The 19,483-nt window shown below is 39.6% G+C and overlaps 1 protein-coding gene across 1 annotated transcript; it reads left to right on the top strand.

The window, feature by feature from the left end:
* Positions 1–12,491: 12,491 nt before the first annotated feature.
* Positions 12,492–19,239, top strand: LOC115816705 (NLR family CARD domain-containing protein 3-like; the record flags this gene model as incomplete). The annotated part of the gene is made up of 6 exons (XM_030779770.1): positions 12,492–14,320; positions 14,956–15,129; positions 15,758–15,931; positions 16,211–16,393; positions 16,523–16,569; positions 18,713–19,239. Coding segments are annotated over 6 exons (2,934 nt in total), but the record flags the coding sequence as incomplete, so codon positions are not given.
* Between the last annotated feature and the right edge of the window lie 244 nt (positions 19,240–19,483).

Below are 19,483 nucleotides of genomic sequence, written 5' to 3'. Positions count from 1 at the left end.
TCCTGTAGGAAAAGGAAATAAAGATAAAGTAAACTGTCACTACAACAACTGTCATCATCATCATCATCATCATCATCATCATCATCATCATCATCATAATACACGCTCACTCCCTATCTAAGCCGCTTATCCTGATTAGGGTTGTGTGGGGTGCTGGAACCTATCCCAAAAGGCAGGGAAACACCCTGAACAGGTCGCCAGTCCATCGCAGGGCAGACACACAGACAAACACAATCATACCTAAGGGCAATTTAGTGTCTCCAATTCACCTAACCTGCATGTCTTTGGACTGTGGGAGGAAACCCATGCAGACACGGGGAGAACATGCAAACTCCACACAGAAAGGACCCTGGCCACCCGGCCGGGAACCGAAACCAAAACCTTCTTGCTTCTCGCTACCCACTGCACCACCCTGAGCATAATACAACTGGAACCATTTGCAAACTCAACCAACCACCAGATGTCACCAGTTAGCTCATATTTTCTCAGCATACCATCCATCACCAGCCTCCCCTATCAGCGAGTGGATTGATACACTTTTTAAACTGTGTGTTTACGAAGTGGCATTTGCAAAAATGTCTGTTATCATGACCATGCATCGAGTGCTTCAGGGAGGTTACTTAATGATTCAAGTCATAACACCAGCATTGTAATTAAAACATACATTCACACAATACACACACAAAAATACTAAATATTTAATACTCCTTTTTTTAATACTAAAAAATACTTAATACTTAAACAAAAAAAAAATCTTTCAGACAGATAGCAGAAACTTTAAGAGTGGTCAAATCAACAATTTGGTACATTCTTAAAAGGAAGAATGCACTGGCGAGCTAAGCAACATCAAAAGGCCTGGAAGACCATGGAAGACAACTAAAGTGGAAGATCACAGTACTCTTTCCTTGGTGAGGAACAGCCCCTTCACAACATCTAGCCAAGTCAAGAACACTCTCAAGGAGGTTTGTTTTGTCTTTTCAGCCTAATGATGGCCTCCTTCACTTGCTTCAATACATCTCTGGACTGCATATTGACAGTTCCCATGAACAGCTACCAAATGCAAATTCAACAGTTCAAAATCAACTCCAAAGCTTTTATCTGCTTAATTTGTCATGAAATAATGGGGAAACAGGCCACACCTGGCCATGAAACTGCTTGCCAGTCAATTGTCCAATTACTTTTGAGCCTCTGAAAATGGAGAGACTATGTGTAAAACTGGCTGTAATTCCTAAACGGTTAATGCGATATTTTTGTTAAACCCCTTAAATTAAAGCTGAAAGTCTATTCTTCAATTACATCTTGATTGCTTCATTTCAAATCCATTGTGGTGGTCTACAGAGGCTAAATTACAAAAACTGTGTCACTGTCCAAATACTTATGGACCCGACTGTATATTAAGCCTAAAATTTTGTGTTTTTTTTTCAATATGAATGATTTTCCTTTTTTGGGGGGGGGGGGGGGGGGGGGGGGGGGGGTTGTTTCTGAGATTATCTGAAGTCCTTAAAATCAGGGTTCAGAAAATCAGGGATATATCTTTAAAAAGTTAACAAACCAGCAGATTTGAGAGTTATGTTCATGGTATAAATGTTGCACTCAACAGGGATTTGGACAACAGGGATTATGTCGATGAGTGCAAAAGTGATGGCTAGCCAAAGCAATGCATACATTTATGAGGACAACAGAACACAAGAGGCAATATTTTCTGATAGAGACACAGAGGATGAGCTGATTAAGCAGAAACGACCCTGAGTAGGTAACACACTCAACATTTTAGCTTTCTGAGTGTAAAACCATACCTGTCAGCAACGCCAAGCTGTGTTCAAAGTTCAGCAAGAACCTTCTGAAGACCCATAGAACTGACACTGTACTATCAACCCTAACTGTGCTTGAACACTGGATTTGACAAAGCAGTTGACTGGTTTTCCAAGATAAAGGGCAGAGGGGCATGGTATTTGAACAAATGGACATTGAGTTGTGTTCACATCATATGGGTCTGGGGATTATCAGGTTAGATTTAGATCATTAATACAACAAACCATCTGGACATTCTTCATTTACTTAGTTTTTTTATTGGGGGTTTGTTGACCACAGTTCAAAGTTAAGTGGAGCTACACTGAATCTGCATGAAAACAGCTTTTGACTGATTATAAACTTTGGTGCAAATCTGTGTCATGCTAACCATCACACAGAAGCCTGAATATACAATGGCAAATAGACTACCCAGTTACTCAGTGTCTATTTTACCAGGTGTCATTGTGTGAATCACATATCTGGTACATAGGAATCATAGTGTGAGTTATATACCTGCAACGAAGGTGTCATAGTGTGAGTTTTATACCTGGTACTAAGGTGTCATAGTGTGAGTTCAGTACCTGGTACTAAGGTGTCATTGCGTGAGTTCAGTACCTGGTACTAAGGTGTCATAGTGTGAGTTTTATATCTGGTACTAAGGTGTCATAGTGTGAGTTCAATACCTGGTATTAAGGTGTCATAGTGTGAGTTTTATACCTGGTAATAAGGTGTCATAGTGTGAGTTTTATACCTGGTACTAAGGTGTCATTGCGTGAGTTCAGTACCTGGTACTAAGGTGTCATAGTGTGAGTTTTATACCTGGTACTATGGTATTACTGACTTTATTTACAACAGTAATAAATTATCTACATCTTATTACTGACATTATTTATAACAGTAACATGTGATGAACATGGTATCACTGACATTATTTATAACAGTAACATATGATGAACATGGTATCACTGACACTATTTATAACAGTAACATATGATGAACATGGTATCACTGACATTATTTATAACAGTAACATGTGGTGAACATGGTAACACTGACATTATTTATAACAGTAACATATGGTGAACATGGTATCACTGACATTATTTATAACAGTAACATATGATGACCATGCTATCACTGACATTATTTATAACAGTAACACATGATGAACATGGTATCACTGACATTATTTATAACAGTAACATATGGTGAACATGGTATCCCTGACATTATTTATAACAGTAACATATAATGAACATGGTATCCCTGACATTATTTATAACAGTAACATATGATGAACATGGTATCCCTGACATTGTTTATAACAGTAACATACTGTGAACATGGTATCCCTGACATTATTTATAACAGTAACATATGATGAACATGGTATCACTGACATTATTTATAACAGTAACATATAATGAACTTGGTATCCCTGACATTATTTATAACAGTAACATATGATGAACATGGTATCCCTGACATTATTTATAACAGTAACATACTGTGAACATGGTATCCCTGACATTATTTATAACAGTAACATATGATGAACATGGTATCACTGACATTATTTATGACAGTAACATATGGTGAACATGGTATCACTGACATTATTTATAACAGTAACATATGGTGAACATGGTAACACTGACATTATTTATAACAGTAACATATGGTGAACATGGTAACACTGACATTATTTATAACAGTAACGTATGGTGAACATGATATCACTGACATTATTTATAACAGTAACATGTGGTGAACATGGTAACACTGACATTATTTATAACAGTAACATATAATGAACATGGTATCACTGACATTATTTATAACAGTAACATATAATGAACATGGTATCCCTGACATTATTTATAACAGTAACGTGATGAACATGGTATCCCTGACATTATTTATAACAGTAACACGTGGTGAACATGGTATCCCTGACATTATTTATAACAGTAACATATGATGAACATGGTATCACTGACATTGTTCATAACAGTAACATGTGGTTAACATGGTATCACTGACATTATTTATAACAGTAACATATGATGAACATGGTATCACTGATATTATTTATAACAGTAACATGTGGTGAACATGGTATCACTGACATTAGTTTACCTTGCCTTGCTCCTTGTCTGCCTTGCGCTGCACCTCACTTACAACAGTTACAAATTACTGCCTTCCCAAAACAAACCCCGATATCTTTTTAATGTGATATCTGTGAGCGGGTTCATCTGCCGACCTGTTAACTGAAGCATTTCTTTTCACTCTTTCAGCAACATTCATCTTTTCTGTTCTGAATATTTCCACTGAATGGTTTGAAAACCTTTTCAGAGCCAAATTATGACGTTGTCAGGGTTCTGTCTCCACTTCCCTGTCTCCTGACCAGCTGGACACAACCTATCTCTGGAAATGCTTTCGTCTGATTCCTATGCAAACTTATTAATTATTTTAAAAATATTCATAAATATTTTGTCAATATTGTCTATATTCTCAACTGATTTGAAGACGAGTGAGACAACAGAAAACATCATCAGTTGCTTTTTCTTCTTCTTTTATCTTTTTTTTTTTTTTTTTTTTACAAATAAGATGATGACCAACATAGATTTGCATGTTTGGTTTTCAGTGCTAAATTTCAGGTGAACTCAAACCGAAGCCAAAAGCAGATTTTTAAAAATATCCACAAGTAATGGCTCCACAGTAGTGTAGTGCAGAATGAACAGTTTCCTACAGAGAAAAAGACTGAGTAGAAAGCCTAATGTCTACGACAGACATTGGATCCTTGTTAGACCTGATCCAGCAGGTGGCAGCAAAGAAATATGGACACCCAGTGGTGATGTTTCAGATTTTTTCTCTCCATCATTTTAGTCTGTCTTTCAGGCCAAGATCCATCTGCCTCTACAGTCAGGTCTGCCCAGCAAGTCAAATCTTCAGAATTACTCTATAATTTTGTTCTTGAATAAATTCTCTAGAGAGATGTTGATACTGAGCACTCCTGTAAGTTATGCTTACGATCAGCCAAGCCAAATTCTACCCTTTATACCGTGAAACCCAACACTGATCCCAGATCAGTAGTTACATGATATAATATCAACACTCACATTAATAATGCAGAAAAATCGCTGCCTTCTTGATGCAAGGTTAACAATATAAAAAATAAGAGGAATTAAAAAACTGCACACACAAACACACACACACAAACACACACATACAGACACACACACACGCATCAGAGCGAAAAAAAAAATGTGAGTACACTCGACAAACCTTATATTGGGTGTTTGAAGTGACTTCATACGTCCGCTGCATGGCAGTAAATGCAGTATCAGACAGTGTTGTCTGTTCATTCATATTCTGTGGTTAATTTCATCACAGGTCTCTGTACAGTATGACACACTGATACAGATGGAGTATCTGTACAGTACGACACACTGATACAGACGGAGTATTTGTACAGTATGACACACTGATACAGACGGAGTATCTGTACAGAATGACACACTGATACAGACGGAGTATCTGTACAGTATGACACACTGATGCAGACGGAGTATTTGTACAGTTTGACACTGATGCAGATGGAGTATTTGTACAGTATGACACACTGATACAGACGGAGTATTTGTACAGTATGACACACTGATACAGACGGAGTATCTGTACAGAATGACACACTGATACAGACGGAGTATCTGTACAGTATGACACACTGATACAGACGGAGTATTTGTACAGTATGACACACTGATACAGACGGAGTATCTGTACAGTATGACACACTGATACAGACGGAGTATCTGTACAGAATGACACACTGATACAGACGGAGTATCTGTACAGAATGACACACTGATACAGACGGAGTATCTGTACAGTATGACACACTGATACAGACGGAGTATCTGTACAGTATGACACACTGATACAGACGGAGTATTTGGACATTATGAGTTGTCTGAGGGTGTATCTGTACAGTACGACAGGCTGATAGTGATGGAATATCTGTACAGTACGACAGGCTGATACTGATGGAGTATTTGTACAGTACGAGTTGTCTGAGGGTGTATCTGTACAGTACGACAGGCTGATACTGATGGAGTATTTGGACAGTACGATTTGTCTGAGGGTGTATCTGTACAGTACGACAGGCTGATACTGATGGAGTATTTGGACAGTACGAGTTGTCTGAGGGTGTATCTGTACAGTACGACAGGCTGATACTGATGGAGTATCTGTACAGTACGACAGGCTGATAGTGATGGAGTATTTGGACAGTACGATTTGTCTGAGGGTGTATCTGTACAGTACGACAGGCTGATACTGATGGAGTATCTGTACAGTACGACAGGCTGATACTGATGGAGTATTTGGACAGTACGATTTGTCTGAGGGTGTATCTGTACAGTATCCTATTGTCCTTCGGCTCGACAGGGTCTGCCAGAAAACTGTGGAGATGGATGTGGCCACCATCCCTAATCAAACAGCTGTCTACTTATGCCCTCTACAGAGAGCCCGAAATCCGGACTGACCCAGACAGCTTCAGGCCAGAGAGGTAGATAATACAGATAAAGAGAAGGGGGGTGAGAGAGAGAGAGAAAGAAAGAAACAGATAGCTGAGAGAGAGAGAGGTAACAGAGAGGAAGAAAGAGAGACAGATATGGACGCTATCAAAAGATATCAAAAAGCTACTAATGCAACAGAGCATGGCCTAACCGAACTGGCTGAATGGAGGTTAATTAACTCGACTCAAAATTAAATTAAATACCTCACCAAGAAAATATCATCATTTAAGTCACTGCAGAATCATTTCAAATTTGTTCAAGAGTATTTCAGCTGTGAAAATGGGAATTAATTAGGCTTTAATCTATAATTTATCGAAGTTCTCTTCTCCATGTCTAGATCGACATTTTTGCCCCACAGAATTTAAATAAGGCACCTAGATCGTCAATCAAGGCGGGATTTAACAGTAGCGGCCAATGTCAGCCAATAGTATGGCAGCAATTAATTTCAGTGACACTACTCAACACAAATTGCTAAAAGAAATTAATCACGTGAACGATTGATTAATTCTGTTTTGAAATAACATTGTAAATAAAATATTTGTCACAAATATATCTAATGGATTATACATATATCTATTCATAGTCAGTTTCATTACTGGTGTGTGTGTGTTATTATAACAACCTCGCCTCCTCCCTCGCCAGTCTCAGCCATTCCGTGCTCAGCGTCGCCGGTCTACTAATCACTGGCCTGATCACTCTCATCCCGCACACCTGCTCTCTCTTTAGTTCGATTATACATCTCACAATTTATATCCCTCCGTCGGATCAGTCAGTGCGAGGTCTACACTTTCCCAGTGTCTACTGAGGGTCTTGTGTTTCGTGTGCCAAAGATTCCTAGTCTATCTGTTAACCTGTGTGTACTCTTTCTGTTAGCCTCCTGTTAACCCTGTTTGTGTTGAGCTTCTTTTGTTTGTTTCATTTCTCATTAAAATCCTTCAGTGCTCCGCACTTGTGTCCAGCGCCGTTGTACTTCCTGACAGTTATATGTATTGTGACATGTTTAAGTCACGGATGTAGCGATATATCAAGTGTGAACACGTTATCTCAGTGGTGGAATACTGGTCCAATGTAAATCAGTCCTGTACCGGATGAAAGACAGCAGAAGCGGGCTTGTAGGAACTCTTGAGTTCTGGAGACAAATATTAAACATCTTTATAATGTCTTTATCTGATATAAACAGACGGTTGTTCTAAAATAAACATTTAAAAAATAATCATTTAAACCTGTATGTTTTATATGGGTCAGAGTTTCATTCATCTGTTCCTGTGAATCCTCTCACATATGACATTTATCTTAAGAGATTCCAGCGCTGCCACATTCATAGTCAGTGCATCCGTTAAGACGGAGTTTTTATTGGGCCTGAGTGATCAGAAACGTACATCCTTAAAGCTCTGGAGAAAACGAAAGTAATTTTTAACAACGTCACGGCGCACACATTGTTGAAAGGTATACGATTCATTAAGTCTTCGGTGTGAAAATGTGCGGTAAGTAAGCATGTTTACATTTCATATGGCTGAGTATAATTCGCTTGATGGAATTACAGTCAAATCTGTAAACAGCGTAATTAACCGAAAGTACGTTAAGACTCGTAACGCTACCGCTGATATGCGATTTGAAACTCAACTTTGCACTACTTAAGAACTATCGAGTTTATCAATGTGTTTTTGTCTGAATTATGCCTAAAAAGACTGAATTACCCCCAATTCTTATACGCTGGTATTACGAACATGGAATCTCACCATGAAACACCATTTCAACATGTTAGGTTACTCATAGCGTCGTGTGTTGTTGTCGAATTGGCTGATGATGTAACATTAGCTAAATGAGGACTGAAAAGGCAGAGTAACATATTATGATTATGTTAATGTGTATAAAGAGTATGTAGAGACGGGGTAATAGATTTTCAGATTACCATTATTTATACTGTACATACATCCTACTGTACATATTTTGTCTATACTGTACATACAACCCATACATATACACTCCTCTTTCCTACTCTGTCAGCTTCACCTCTATGTAGAATATAATTAATGTATTATACATATATTAAAATCTGTATATATATATAGCTCACAGCTGTCTATAATACTGTATATACTGTAAGATATAACATCACTTATGCTGTAGTATTCGCTTAAACCTGCACTTATCTGTAAATAATACTATGCTTTTGCACCTCTGGTTAGACGCTACTGCATTTCATTGGTTTTGTACTTGTACTCTGCACAATGACAATAAAACTGAATCTAATCTAATCTAATCTAATATGATTATATTGTGGATGAAGATACAGAGGCTATGTTTTGTGGAGACGGTTGTGGTGCTTCTTGATGCGGTGCTGTATATGACCAGCAGAGGGCAGCAGCATTATAGGTTCATACGACCATTCACAGTGCTTTGTTTGAAAACAACAACAACAACAACAAAACATATTTAACACAAATAAATTTATATTAAAACGACAGATAACAGTATTTTTTTTATGTCTAACAGAAGAGGAGTTGGCTACCATACCATTCGTATCTGGTCTCCATATACAATCCTGTTCATGAGTCAGTCTCTCTCTCTCTCTGTCTCTCTCTCTCTCTCTCTCTCTGTCTCTCTCTCTCTCTCTGTCTCTCTCTCTGTCTCTCTGTCTCTCTCTCTGTCTCTCTCTCTCTCTCTCTCTCTCTCTCTCTCTCTCTCTCACTCTCTCTCTCTCTCTCACTCTCTCTCTCTCTCTCTCGCTCTGTATGTGTGTATCCACAGGACCAAAACAGGTGCACTCTCTGTGTCCACAGACCTGAACAAGACCCCCTGGTCATTGTGAGAATGGAGGAAACTAAAAGGATTGACTGTGGGGACAGAGAGGAGAAGAACACTGTCTGTAGAATGAGTCAGTCTGGACAGTGTGAGGAGGAGGATCCTGTTGACTACAGGACACAGAGACCAGGATCTCCAGTATCCAGCTGTGTGTCTATGAAGAGTGAAATGTGCTTACCACTCCCTTCAGACTTTAGCAAAGAACCAGTCCCCTCTGAGTCACAGTGAGTGACTGTATTTATACTGTATTAACTATATGTATAATATACATTTATATTTATATTGCTAGTGTGTGTACAAATACAGCTAAAGAGAGATAGTGCACATTGGACAGAGATAGTGTGGGCATTTTGAATCAACATGTTTACTTACAATAGTAGCATAACCAAAATCTTATTTTGGTACTGTAGTTCCAGTTCTGGGAACCAAACACTGGAACAATAAGGATTAAACGAGGTGGTCACCAAAACAACAGGAAAATGTCACACACTGATTCAGTCACTTTACCTGTAAACTCTTAAATGATTTTCAGATGATTTTTCAGCAGATGTCTCCTTATTGTCACTCCGTCACATTGGCCAGTGTTTATGACATATGATATGCTATATATTATAAACTGACTTACCTGATCAATTCTCCCAGACCTCAGTCACAGAGACCAGGATCTCCAGTACCCAGCTGTGTGTCCATGAAGAGTGACACATCCATGGATCCCCCTCTAAACTTCAGCAGAGAACCAGTCCCCTCTGAGTCACAGTGAGTCTCCTCCATGAATGTAACAGAATTGACTCAGTAAGACACTGAGGGTCAGATTCACTAAAGGATTGTGTGGCTTTAGTTCCCATCAAAACATGAGAAAATATAAATGTGTGATTGACTCCAATCACAGAGGAGACAAAGCTCACAGAACAGGACAGCACAGTAAAGACCAGTATTAGTCAGTACTGGGGAAGAATGATAAACTGGTGTGTAAGGTTGTGCTGATGTGTTGTAACACTGGCAGACACAATGTACACACAGCACTGCAATACAATTTCTCTCCCTGTATAACAGGCCTCATGCATTACTGTGGTTTCTACAGGAACAACTATACAAGCACTAAATAGACCCAATCAGCCCCATTCGTTACACATCATTCTCATCCAACAAGGACACAGTTCACACTACGAGGACAACCATAAAAATTGTGGAGAAAGATTTAAATAACGATTATTTGAATGACTTGGTGTTTTAATGGCATTAACACTGATCAACGATTTATTCCCTGTGTGAAATTCTGTGACAGTGACAAAACTGCCTCATCGTCCATCATCAAACACAACACAGTTTAGTTTAAATGTATCAGTTAAAAACAGACTAAAGTGACCAGTAGAGAACTAAAAACAACACAGTTTAGTTTAAATGCATCTGTTTTGAGCAGACTAAAGTGACCAGTATTGAACTGAACTCAGCATACTTTAGTTTAAATGCATCTGTTTTGAGCAGACTAAAGTGACCAGTATTGAACTGAACTCAGCAATGTTCAAAAACTGTAAATGGACAAATCAGTAAACTGTTAAAAAGTTGATAACAATTATTCATGTTTAAAGAAAGTCAAAGGTGGGGAACTACAGTGAGTGATGATATTTGTGTTGTAGTAACTATACGAATAATACAAATGTATATTCATACTAATAGTGTAGGTGGGTTTTGTACCAATTGGAGTGAGACAGTGTGATATTTTCAATCATAAAGTTTGAATCAAATAAATTAATCTGCAATGTAACCAAAATCTTATGAATATATTCTAGACTCAGCCCTTGACTGTTATGAAAACAAACATTAATATGAATAAATGTAGTGGTCACTAAACAACAGGAAAATGTCACACACTGATTCAGCCACTTTACCTGTAAACTCTTAAATGATTTTCAGATCATTTTTCAGTAGATGATTCCTTATTGTCACTCTTTCACGTTGGCCAGTGTTTATGACATATGATATGCTGTATATTATAAACTGACTTACCTGATCAATTCTCCCAGACATCAGTCACAGAGACCAGGATCTCCAGTACCCAGCTGTTTGTCTATGAAGAGTGACACATCCATGGATCCCCCTCTAAACTTCAGCAGAGAACCAGTCCGCTCTGAGTCACAGTGAGTCTCTTCCATAAATGTAACAGAACTGACTCAGTAAGACACTGAGGGTCAGATTCACTAAAGGATTGTGTGGCTTTAGTTCCCATCAAAACATGAGAAAATATAAATGTGTGATTGACTCCACTCACAGAGGAGACAAAGCTCACAGAACAGGACAGCACAGTAAAGACCAGTATCAGTCAGTACTGGGAAAGAATGATAAACTGGTGTGTAGGGTTGTGCTGGTGTGTGGTAATACTGGAAGACACAATGCACACACAGCACTGCAGTACAATTTCTCTCCCTGTATAACAGCCCTCATGCATTACTGTGGTTTCTACAGGAACAATTACACAAGCACTAAATAGACCCAATCAGCCCTGTTCATTACACACCATTCACATCATTCTCATCCAACAAGGACACAGTTCACACTACGAGGACAACCATAAAAATTGTGGAGAAAGATTTAAATAACAATTATTTGAATGACTTGGTGTTTTAATGGCATTAACATTAATAACCGATTCATTCTCTGTCTGAAATTCTGTGTAAAGTGACAGTACATTAGTCATGTTTAAAGAAAGTCAAAGAGAGGGAGTCCTGTCTGATCAGCCCAACTATTCATAACCACTCACATATATCCAATATTAATAGTCAAATTAGTTTCCTTTATAAATGTTATACTGTGTGATACCGGTTGGAAGTGAAAACAGAGACATGTACATACAGTTTGTTTGTTCTGTTTTGTTTCCATTAGTGAAACTCTTCCATTCCCCTCTGTTCAATCAGCTCCACTCTCTGAATGATTAAACACTGTGTAGTGGGAATTCTTCACCAGCTGTCAATCATTATTGTTACACTTCATCACTATCATCCCAACTGTATATGAGCCCTAAACTCAACTACAAGGCTGATGAGAAGGGTTCAGCCTGCCAGCCTTGATGGAGTCATATGTCTCCCAAAGAAAGTATCTATCAAATATGGAAACTCAGGTCTGATCCAGGATCAGTCCAGGTGTGGCCTGTGTCAGCAGGTTCTGAAAGATTCCTTTTTTAACCCCTCTCTCTCTCTCTCTTTCTCTCTCTCTCTCTCTCTCTCACTCTGCAGTGTGGAGGCAAGTCTAACTGAGGATCATTCTGTGTGTTTCCAAAATGTCCAACACAACACGTCCATGTCTGAGTCAGATGATGTCCTGCTGAGAATGACTGAGGGTCATAAAACCATCCTGAAAAACAAATATGAGTTCTTATATGAAGGTTTCGCACTAAAAGAAAACCAAACCCTCCTCAACAACATTTACACAGAGTTATATATCATAGAGGGAGAGAGTGAAGGAGTGAATGAGAAACATGAAGTTTTACAGATTGAAACAGCATCCAGGACACGGGATTCTCAAGACAGACCAATCAGCTGCACTGACATCTTCAAACCCTTGTCAACCAACCGAACTAAAGAGGAGAAAAAAGCCTTGTCTAGTCAGGAACCTAGAGGGAACAGACAAAAGCCAGAAATCAGAACTGTACTCACCAAGGGCATTGCTGGAATTGGAAAAACAGTTTCTGTGCAGAAGTTCATTCTGGACTGGGCAGAAGGAAGGACCAATCAGGACATTGATTTCATGTTGGTTCTTCCTTTTCGAGAGCTGAACTTGGTTAAAGATGATCAGATCAGTCTTTGTGGACTCCTGCTAGAGTTTCACCCAGAGCTGAAAGACTTGGATCCAAAGAAATATAATGATTGTAAAATGCTGTTCATCTTTGATGGTTTAGATGAGAGTCGACTTCAGTTGGATTTTTCTGAGATGCTGTGTGATGTGACCACAACATCATCAGTGAACAAACTGATATCAAACCTCATCAAAGGAAATCTTCTTCCCTCTGCACTCATCTGGATAACCTCCAGACCAGCAGCAGCCAATCAGATTCCCCCTCAGTTCATTGGTCGTGTGACAGAAATAGTAGGATTCAGTGATTCACAGAAAGAGGAATACTTCAGAAAAAGAGTCAGTGATGAGAATCAAGCCAACAGAATCATCTCACACATCAAGACAACAGCGAGTCTCCACATCATGTGTCACATCCCAGTGTTCTGTTGGATTTCAGCCACTGTGCTTCAGGAAATGCTGCATCAAGACAATGTAAAAGAGATCCCTAAAACTCTGACTGAGATGTACACACATTTCCTGCTAATTCAGACTAAAATGAAGAAGCAGAAATATGACGAGAAAGTTGAGAGAGACTCAAAGAATCTCCTGGAATCAAGCAAGGAGATCTTTCTGAAACTTGCTAAGCTGGCTTTTAATCAGTTGCTGAGGGGCAATATCTTGTTTCACGATGAGGATCTGAGAGAATGTGGCATTGATGTGAGTGAGGCCACAGTGTACTCTGGGATTTGTACTGAAATCTTTAAGGAACAAGCTGTGCTTCGACAGAAGAAGGTCTACTGCTTTGTGCATCTGAGTGTTCAAGAGTTCTTTGCTGCTATCTATGTGTTTTACTGCCATGTAAACAGGAACATGGAGGAACTGGAGTATTTTGTCGGGAAGAGAGAATCTGTTCACTTGGTTGTATTGCTGAAGGGAGCTGTGGATAAATCTTTGGAGAAAAAGGATGGACGTCTAGATCTGTTTGTCCGTTTCCTTCATGGTATCTCAGGGGAGTCCAACCAGAAACTGCTACAAGGCCTGCTGACACACGCAGAGAAGAACCAGGAGAGCATCACAAAAATAAGTAGTTACATCAAACAGCTGAATAAAGATGGTGTCCCACCTGAGAGATGGATCAATCTACTACACTGCTTGACTGAAATGAATGATCACTCTCTCCATGAAGACATTCAAGCTTTCCTCAGGTCTAAACATTACAGAGCTGAACTCTCACTTGCACACTGCACAGCACTGGCCCACATGTTTCTGATGTCAGAGGAGGTGCTGGATGAGTTTGACCCAAAGAAATACAACATATCAGATGAGGGTCATAGGAGACTGCTCCCAGCTGTGAGGTGCTGCAGAAAAGCTCTGTGAGTTTTTAGTTTCACATTTTTCTAAAGATACTCACTCTTCAGTAGATTTATTCTCTTTTAGATTTAAAAGGGAATTGGTGAGAATAAGGGTCATATTGTGGCATGTCTTTGTGAAATACATAAATAATGTAATGAATTTCCATTAAAAACTCATCGATATACCCAAAGACCAATGCACAAGCATACTGAGATGAAAGTCAAAGGTGATTTAATGAAACATGTTCTGAATGGGAAACAGTGATCTAAATGAAATATCACACATTGTTAAATATACTCTCATCAGCACATGATCATGATTTTTTCACACTGGTGGAATAAGTTAGGATTGTATGTGTTACAGATGCCTCCTGAGAAATGCTATGTTTGTAGAACAGCTTCAAATGTAATATGTTTAATATGTAGTAATATAATATAAATAAAATCTAATATTTTAAGGCAGAGGGTGGTTTCAGGATCAAAATTTCAATTAAAATGATTTGTTGGATGAACAGTTTTAATAATGTAGTAACAAAAATGTCACCAAAGTCCACCCTTGGAAGTGATCTTCTTGTATCCAGCACAAGAAATATGAGACACTGTATACCCTTATATTCTCTAAACATTCAATGTTTTGTTTCCTTCTCCCTGTGTAGACTCAGAGACTATAAAATCACTCAGCAGTCCTGTGAAACCATCGCATCATCTCTGAAGTCAGCAAACTGCCCCCTGAGAGAACTGGACCTGAGTAACACTGATCTTCAGGATTCAGGAGTGAAGATGCTCTGTGATGCACTAAAGAATCCAAACTGTAAACTGGAAATACTGAGGTCAGTAATTCTGAATGGAGAAGCTTGTTCTTACAGGGGTATTGCTGGCATGTGAGGGAGACTCTGAATGCATATAAGATCGCAATGAAGAGAAAAAAAAAATCCATGTGTTTGGGTACACCTCCTATAGATTTACTAGATTTACTTTTATCTAATAGCCTTCCCAGAGCCTACCAGATAAAAGTATGCGAGGAAAGATGAAATTATCCCTATTTACAGTGAATGCAGCGCATGTTCAATGGCTTTGGACTGACTTCTTTATTTTCCGTCGGACAGTGGTAAGAGACTCCAGTGACATGCACTCTGAGTCTGTCCCTCCCAAACAACCCAACTGAAACCCAGGAAACGTTCATTTCACTCTTGACTTTGAGCGTTAAAGAACGTACGCTACGTTTTTGTGCGTAGGCAACGTTTGCACATGATGTCCCAGGTGGCTGAGGATGAATTATCATTATCATTATAATTCAGATGAATTATTTTCAGCATTTCACACTTTTGTGCCAAACTACAAGTACAGTTTTTCATTTCCACGAGTGAATGCTAATGCTCCCTCTCCCTCCCTCCCTCCCTCCCTCCCTCCCTCCCTCCCACTCTCTCTCTCTCTCTCTCTCTCTCTCTCTCTCTGCAGACTTGCTCACTGTAAACTCACTGAACAGTCCTGTGAAGCTGTAGCCTCAGTTCTACAGTCAGTAAACTGTCCCCTGAGAGAACTGGACCTGAGTAACAATGACCTTCAGGATTCAGGAGTGAAGATGCTCTGTGTGGGACTGAAGAATTCACACTGTAAACTGGAGATACTGAGGTCAGTACTAGCCAGGAACTGCAATACAGTGTTTAGAATGACTATGTTCACATTAAAGTGAGACCAGGTTGATGCATAGTATGGATATTAAAGTGCAGTTGTATTCAAGGCATACTGATCATAAAAGTAGATGGCTTTCTCAAGTATCTTTAAAGTGTCAGAAGGTGGCCAGGACAGCATGATTAATAAAGGCAAATTGCCCTCTTTTTTGTGTTCCAGTAGTTTCACATACTAGAATGGGAGCTGATATTAGTTGATATTCTCTGTCTGTCTCTGTAGACTATCTGGCTGTTTAGTGACAGAGGAAGGCTGTTCTTCTCTGGCTTCAGCTCTGAGTTTAAACTCCTCACACCTAAGAGAGCTGGATCTGAGCTACAATCACCCAGGAGACTCAGGAGTGAAGCTGCTCTCAACACTGATGGATCAACACTGTTGGCTTAAGTCAGTGCATTGTGTTTTTGTGTAACATGTTTTTCTCTGTGTGTGGTGTGTGTTTTTTTGTGTGATAGTGAATGTGGGGGAAGTGTGTGTGTGTGTGTGTGTGTGACTCATCTGCCTTTTGTTGTGTGTTTTTGTTGTGTGTTTTTGTAGTGTGGATCATGGAGGAGAGTTCAGGATCAAACCGGGATTAAGAAAATGTGAGTACACAAACAAACACACAAACACACATGCGCAAATGTTCACATATGCACATGCACACACACACACACTGACACACAAATGTCTCACTGAGGGGGAACTGAGTTCATTCATAGAGGAGATGTTCACTTAACTGAGTTCCCAAAACATATGACAATAATTGTGTCTGAATAAAAGAAAGACAGAAAATAAGTTAATATAATGAATGAATGGGGAACTTGTCAGGAACAGGGTCCATTTATGAGAGAGATAAGGGAGAGGACAGGTCAAACAACACTAACACACATGCTGGTAATAACACAGTCCCAACAAAACACACAGTTTCCCAAAAATACCCCATATTTACAGATTACTCACAACCTCATAACCCAGGAGTGTTTTATTAAATACTGCATGTGTGGAGTATTCTGACTGACACAGTATTCCAATCTCATTCCCATTTCATTTTCCTGTTTTCCTATGGTCCCTCTAACACTCCACATGGAATTCCATCCCCTCAGGTAAGGACTTTTCTTCTTTCATTTATATACAGTTTACTAAAGTCATCAGTTTGTTCTCTCATTATTTCTATGGACCATCACTGTCCTTAGTGTAGCATTTAGTATAAAACACACACACACACACACCAGGGGAATGTCTAGAGTGTACTGATGTCAGGGGGTTAGCCCACTCATTAACTTTATCCTTTCCATGTACTGTTATTGTCCTTCTTGTACCATGAGTATAAAACACACACACACACACACACACACACACACACACACACCAGGAGCATTTCTAGAGTGCATTAACTTTAATGAGAACTTTAATAGTATAAATAACTTTAACAGTATAAATAACTTTAATGATAACTTTAATAGTATAAATAATTTTAATAGTATAAATAACTTTAATAGTATGCACTAAATAACTTGCCTCACTATTTTCTATTTTCTTTCCCTTGATAATATCGGATAAATATTCATCTTTCACGCTAGCTTATCTTCCATCTCAAAACGTCCAACGGGGTGGGGGGGGGCGTGAGTAAGCATGTAAAGAGAATTAACATACACAGATATATGTGTATGTAAAACATGTTCATCTGCGAGGACGTCTGCGTTTTGCAAAGGAACTGGGGATGGCCCCACATTTTAGTCATGAGAAAAACAGACGTTGACGAATATTTTTTGTTAGCATTTTGGTTGGCTTCATTTTAAACGCAGCTGACCAATATGAGAAAATGGCTTGTTCACCTATTTCATCACTTCAAGCCTTAAAGATTCCCGTAGCCGGGACTTTCTTTAAACATGGCTAATGTACTGTCACTTTACACTGTTTCCACAGTGAAGTGAGATTACTGCTCTCCCATAACCATCTGCTGCTGCAGCACTCCAGTGAGCAAAAATGTCCATCAAGATCCAGCTAGTCTAAAAATAAGCCAGAATTTAAGTGAATACACAAAACAATAAATGAAGTGAGAAACATATAGTGTTGTTTTTTTTTTTTTACTGAGCAGAAAGATTTGCTCTAACATTATCCAGCCAGCTATCTGTCAGTAGTGATGATGATGGTGATCTCAAACCTTATACGGATTAACATGGAGAACGTAGCTGAGTTACACGGTACTTAGGTTAACCAGGGTAACTAGAATTTCAGAAGTTTTAACTCTCATGTCCTAACAAGTATTTGAAAAACCTGGAGAGGGAACGCTTGATAGTTGGGGTGAGAGTGTATGTGTGTGTGCGTGTGTGAGTGTGTGTGTATGTGTGTGTGTGTGTGTGCGCGTGTGTGTGCATTTGGTGAGAATCAAAATGACAGAGCAGGAGAACAGTAGCCTATCAGAGGTCCAGGAAATGGTAGGGGGAGGGGTCAGGAGATGGTAGGGGGCGGGGTCAGGACATGGTAGGGGGAGGGGCCAGGAACCCAAATGGTGAAATTCGTTGAGAGTATGGGACAGTAATGTTAACCACTGCGCCCTGGCTCCACCATTAAACAGGGAATGTAACCTACCTACGAGGACAGGGTTATAGGAAAAATGTCCGGGGTTTCAGCTCAATAGCCCCAGACACACACACGTACACACACACGCACACAGAGTCACAAAGTCACAGAGTTGAGAGTGTGTGATATGTTTTCTCCTCTAATTTCTCTTCTTCTCTGTAGATGCCTGTGGTCTCACGCTGGACCCAAACACAGCAAACAGACATCTCTCTCTGTCTGAGGGGAACAGGAAGGCGACATGGAGAGACAAACAGTCGTATCCCGTTCATCCAGAGAGATTTGAGTACAGAAGTCAGGTGGTGTGTAGAGAGAGGCTGACTGGACGCTGTTACTGGGAGACTGAGTGGAGTGGAAATGCTGATATAGCAGTGACGTGTGAAGGAATCAGGAGGAAAGGAATGAGTCGTGTCTGCGTGTTTGGACGCAATGACAACTCCTGGAGTCTTAGATGCTTTGGTGACAGTTACTTTGCCCGTCACAATAATCGGAAAACTGACATACCTGCATCCTCCTCACATACACACAGAGTAGGAGTGTATCTGGACTGGTCGTCTGGAACTGCGTCCTTCTACAGCGTCTCCTCTGACACACACACGCTCACACACTTACACACATTCCACTCCACATTCACTGAGCCCCTCTATGCAGGGTTTATGGTTTATGGCTCAGTGTCTCTGTGTCACATATAACACATACACATAGATGCACACACACACACACACACACACACACACACACACACACACAACTCAGGGATAAACACTCTCTCTCTCACACTAACTCGTCCCCTCCCAAACCAACACAGCAGTAGATTAATGTTTTGTATGTTTATTTTCTCCCCTGTATGCTAAACTGATTGCAGGGGTGGACATTAACATTTACTTGACCGTGATTAATATGTTTGGAACAAAGGTCTGAACAGGGGTGGACAGT

Source organism: Chanos chanos, chromosome 7 (genome assembly GCF_902362185.1).
Source record: "Chanos chanos chromosome 7, fChaCha1.1, whole genome shotgun sequence".
NCBI lineage: Eukaryota > Metazoa > Chordata > Actinopteri > Gonorynchiformes > Chanidae > Chanos > Chanos chanos.
Note: the sequence above shows the minus strand (reverse complement) of the source record. Positions and strands in the feature narration are given on the sequence as shown.